Here is a 4,107-nt window from a genome sequence, read left to right as displayed (position 1 = left end):
TGGGTTCCTGAAAAACAAGGGAGAGTGTGTGCACTCTTCTTGCTACCTGCTTGCAGATTTCCACCCCCATACCTGGAGGACAATTTGTTGTGCCCCAAATGTGTTCGTAGGTAATTACCTAGTGCTTTTCTACATACTAAAAGTGGGAACCTGGCTTTTAGTTGAGCAAGAGGGAAGAATGCATGTTAATCTTAATTAGCCCTGTATTTCAAGCATAAGTTATCAGTCAAGAGTTTCAAGGAAAGTATTACCCATAATATATTCCTAGGAAAAAGCTGAGCATCTATCCGTTTGGGCTTGATGCTTCTACCTGGAGACCCATAATTTTAGAGAAATAAACATTTATTATTACTATGTTTCAGGTATATACACCACGGAAAAATAATGACAAAAAAAAAACACAAACTCTTTAAGTAAAGTAGCTTACAGCCTAATGGGGATAATTGGTTTGTAAGTAACTGTCATACCATGTGGTAACTGGTATCACTTAAGGGAATAAGTAACTAGGATGGAAAGGAGTTAAGGTCATTTTTCAGTATAGAGACCAGAGCCAAGGCTGTGAAAGAATTTAGGACAATATAACAATTGCGAATAGTTCAGTATGACACAATATGGCGATATACAGTGGAAAATAAGCCTTATTTGTATCACTTACCTAATGAGCATAATAATGCCTACCTGAAGATATTGTGAAAATTAAATGAGCAAACATGAAAAAAAGCACACATGCAAAACTTTGCAAAGAATTTCTGGGTGTCACGGATAGACAAGGAATCCGGAGTCAGGCCACTCATCCCTGGGTGATGGGCCACTGAAGGATTTAAAGCAAATAAATGGGCTGAGGCTTACACTGCCAAGGAGGGAAGGATATAAGACCTATTAGAAAAGTCTTGTGGGAAAATTCAGTTATTCATTGTTTAAAGGGTCTGGCACATTCTATAGGTGCCCAAAAAAGAAATCTGATGTCTAGGTGATTATTTGGTAGTTATTTAAATATTGATAAGGGTATAGTTACACTGGGGCTGAGGACAGCTTCAAGAAACAGCAGTATTTGGGGTCATGTTAAAGGAGGCAGAACAGAGAAAAGCTGGAAAAGAAGTTAATGGGGAGAGTTTGCATGGGGAAATTGTCTTAAGTAATATCAAATGAAGCTGAAGAAGGTGCAAATAAAAATACCTGGCCATGACAATAGATTTGAAGCAATAAAGGATACAGAAAATTCTGTGTTGGTTGAATAGGGGAGAAGTAGAGGCTGCAATTGGAGGTATTTCCTGAAAGTAATAACACTAGGATGCTTAAAGGGAATTTTCATTTATAGTAAAGATGGGGAGACACTAAGTATGCTTCTGAGCTTAGCTTGGGAGAGGGGCCGAGAGGAAAGATAAAAAGAAGATAATCCTTTTGAATAGAGGGACTTGGTGCAGCCCAGTCTTGGCTCCCAAGGATCCGTTCCCCCACCCCTCAGTTGTCCAGGAACCATTCTGGGCTCCACCCCAAGCTCTCTGTTGTCTTCCTGGGGGACCCCCCCACTGGTGTCATGGTTACCGAGCACCAGAGATGTAGAATAGTTGGAAGAGGTTTGAATTCTGAAGTGTGTGTGTGTGTGTGTGTGGCGGGGGGTGGGGTGTTCAGGCTAGACTTTCCCCTCCACCGGTCAGGAGTGGCAGCTCCCAGCCCCAAAGGAGGAGGTATGAGTGTACACTTGTCTTTTCCCCTTTGGCTGCCCTCCCTGTCACAATTAGTTGAAAACAATTGAGATAACTTTAGATAGCCCTTTACTGACATGGTTGGGCCACTGGGCTAAAGGTAAAATCCATTCTGGGGCCTCTACTACCTACAGGCTTTACAGGACAGGACCGTATTACCAAAACATAATGTGGCTGATAATGTCATCACTAGAGGACATGGTCAAATACTTCCTATCTACTATTTTAAAGTATAAGGGCAGTTTTATTGGCATTCCAGCAGTGGGTTTCTTGGTCATTTTCAAGGATGCAGCTCGATATTTATTTCTTCTCGAGTCTCAGCTTTTCTAAAATCAAATATTTCATTTGCTTTATAGGAATAAGATATTGATGAAAAGCCTTCAATGAGATTACAATGCCAGGAAAAAGGGTACGGCTATGATTACAGCTAATCGTAGAAAGGAGATTACTATCAACTACATGATTCCACTGGCTACTGAACTCCAGACTGGTAGGGTGCAGCAGACCCCCAACAGTGCCTGCTGCCTCGTCTGTTGGGATACAGTTTTATGTTTGAAAGTGGAAAAGTATTTCGCAAATTATCATTTATTGCAATTCATAAGATGAAAACGTCAATTCTATCAAATGACTACCCTTNCCACCCCGGATGCTGTGTTTGCTTCCTGGACCAGAATTGCAGCCAGAGCTGGGAAGATGGAGGAGGCAGAGGAATCACCACAGGAGGCCTCTGGTAAGCCCAATATTAAGAGCTGGTCCTGGTTCAGATGAGGAAATAAGTTTAATTGATATTCACCTTTGATCAATTTTAGGGTATATCAAAATGACTTGAAGGGCTGGTGATTGATTCCTGGGACCCTCCACCCACAAAGTTTCTGATTCAGGACTGAGGTAGAACCTGGGAATTTGCATTTCGAACAATTTCCCAGGCATTGCTGATGATGCAACTTGGGGTACCACTCTCAAAGGACCACTGCTGTAAATTACTGATGTCATCAGAAGGGGATAGCAATCTGTTTGGATTCATTTCTTTCCTCTTTAAGAAATTAGAAGTAAAGGCAGGTTCTAAAATCAACTACCTGAGCTTGATCCCAGGATCTTCTAGCATCTATTAAGTGAGTGACATTAACAAATTGCTTAAACTAGTTCCCAGTTCTCTTATTATAAAATAGGTTAATAATACCTATAATACCTACCTCGTAATGTAAGAATTAGAGGATACAATTAAGGAAGACCATAAACTGGTTAGCAAAAAGATATGATGCCTGTTCAGAGTTGACACCCCCAAACCTATTTCATGATGGCCATCCCAGGCAACTCTGGTTTCCCAGTTCTCTTATTATAAAATAGGTTAATAATACCTATAATACCTACCTCGTAACGTAAGAATTAGAGGATACAGTTAAGGAAGACCATAAACTGGTTAGCAAAAAGATATGATGCCTGTTCAGAGTTGACACCCCCAAACCTATTTCATGATGGCCATCCCAGGCCACTCTGGTTTAGTCTTTCTATTGAAGGAAACGAGAAGACATTGCCCACAAATATGCCTCTTTGACATAAAAAATTATTTTGAACTGCAGGCAATTAAAATGAAAACGCCTCTCAAAACTTCCCCTGTTTTGCTTAAAGACAAGATATAAGTTATTTTGCTGGAGAGGTACTCAACTGAGAGATGGTACTAGAGGAATCTGCATGCAAACAAACCTTCCTCCATTATTTTCCTCCCATATATTGGGTTGTCAGAAAAGTCATGACGCATTTTTTGCAATGAAAAACATACAACAAATACATCATGACTTTTCCGACAACCCAATATTTACCTTCCTACAGTTTGACACCCTTGGGGGGCCTAAAACTGCCATCCTTTGTTGTCATTTCTCTAAATTTATTCTTTGTAGAAGATGTTATAAGATGGAATTCTAAGCCGCTCTTTTTTCTTCGTTTTTGTTGTGTTTTCCCCTGCATCATGTACACTGCATGCATTAATAAAGGTTTTCTCTTGTTAATCTTTTTGTTAGAGTCCCAGGTGAAAGCCTGAAGATGGGTAGAGGTAAAGTTTTTACCTCCCCTATACTATCATTGACCCATTTGCAGCTATACTACTTCCCACTATTTTTTGTTTCTAAAGTTGTAAAAAGAACTGTTTTGCATTGTTTTGTACAGGGGAACAGAATAGAGTAGGTTACATTAGAATTCCAGAGTTCATATCTTAAGGGTTAGCACTTGAGAAAGACAGTAGAATCAAAGGCTATGATGCAATCTCGAACATGATAATTGGGTCTTGCTCTGTTCACATTTACCTCTTTCCTTCCCCAGGTGTCAGGTGGTGTGTGGTCCATGGGCGAAGTCTCCCTGCAGATAAAGAGGGTTGGGTCCAGCTACAGTTTTATGCTGGGCAAAG

At 40.4% G+C, this 4,107-nt stretch overlaps 1 protein-coding gene across 1 annotated transcript in view; it reads left to right on the top strand.

The window, feature by feature from the left end:
• DPPA4 (developmental pluripotency associated 4) overlaps positions 1-4,107 on the top strand; it is a 42,993-nt gene that overhangs the window by 6,233 nt on the left and 32,653 nt on the right. Inside the window, exons 4-5 of the mRNA XM_019651170.1 lie at positions 2,335-2,436; positions 4,023-4,073. Coding sequence (XP_019506715.1) covers positions 2,335-2,436; positions 4,023-4,073 — 153 coding nt within the window. The remainder of the gene's footprint in view (positions 1-2,334; positions 2,437-4,022; positions 4,074-4,107) is intronic.

This window comes from Hipposideros armiger, unplaced genomic scaffold (genome assembly GCF_001890085.2).
Source record: "Hipposideros armiger isolate ML-2016 unplaced genomic scaffold, ASM189008v1 scaffold_154, whole genome shotgun sequence".
Lineage (NCBI taxonomy): Eukaryota > Metazoa > Chordata > Mammalia > Chiroptera > Hipposideridae > Hipposideros > Hipposideros armiger.
The sequence above is the reverse complement of the archived record's forward strand: the minus strand, read 5'-3'. Positions and strand labels throughout refer to the sequence as shown.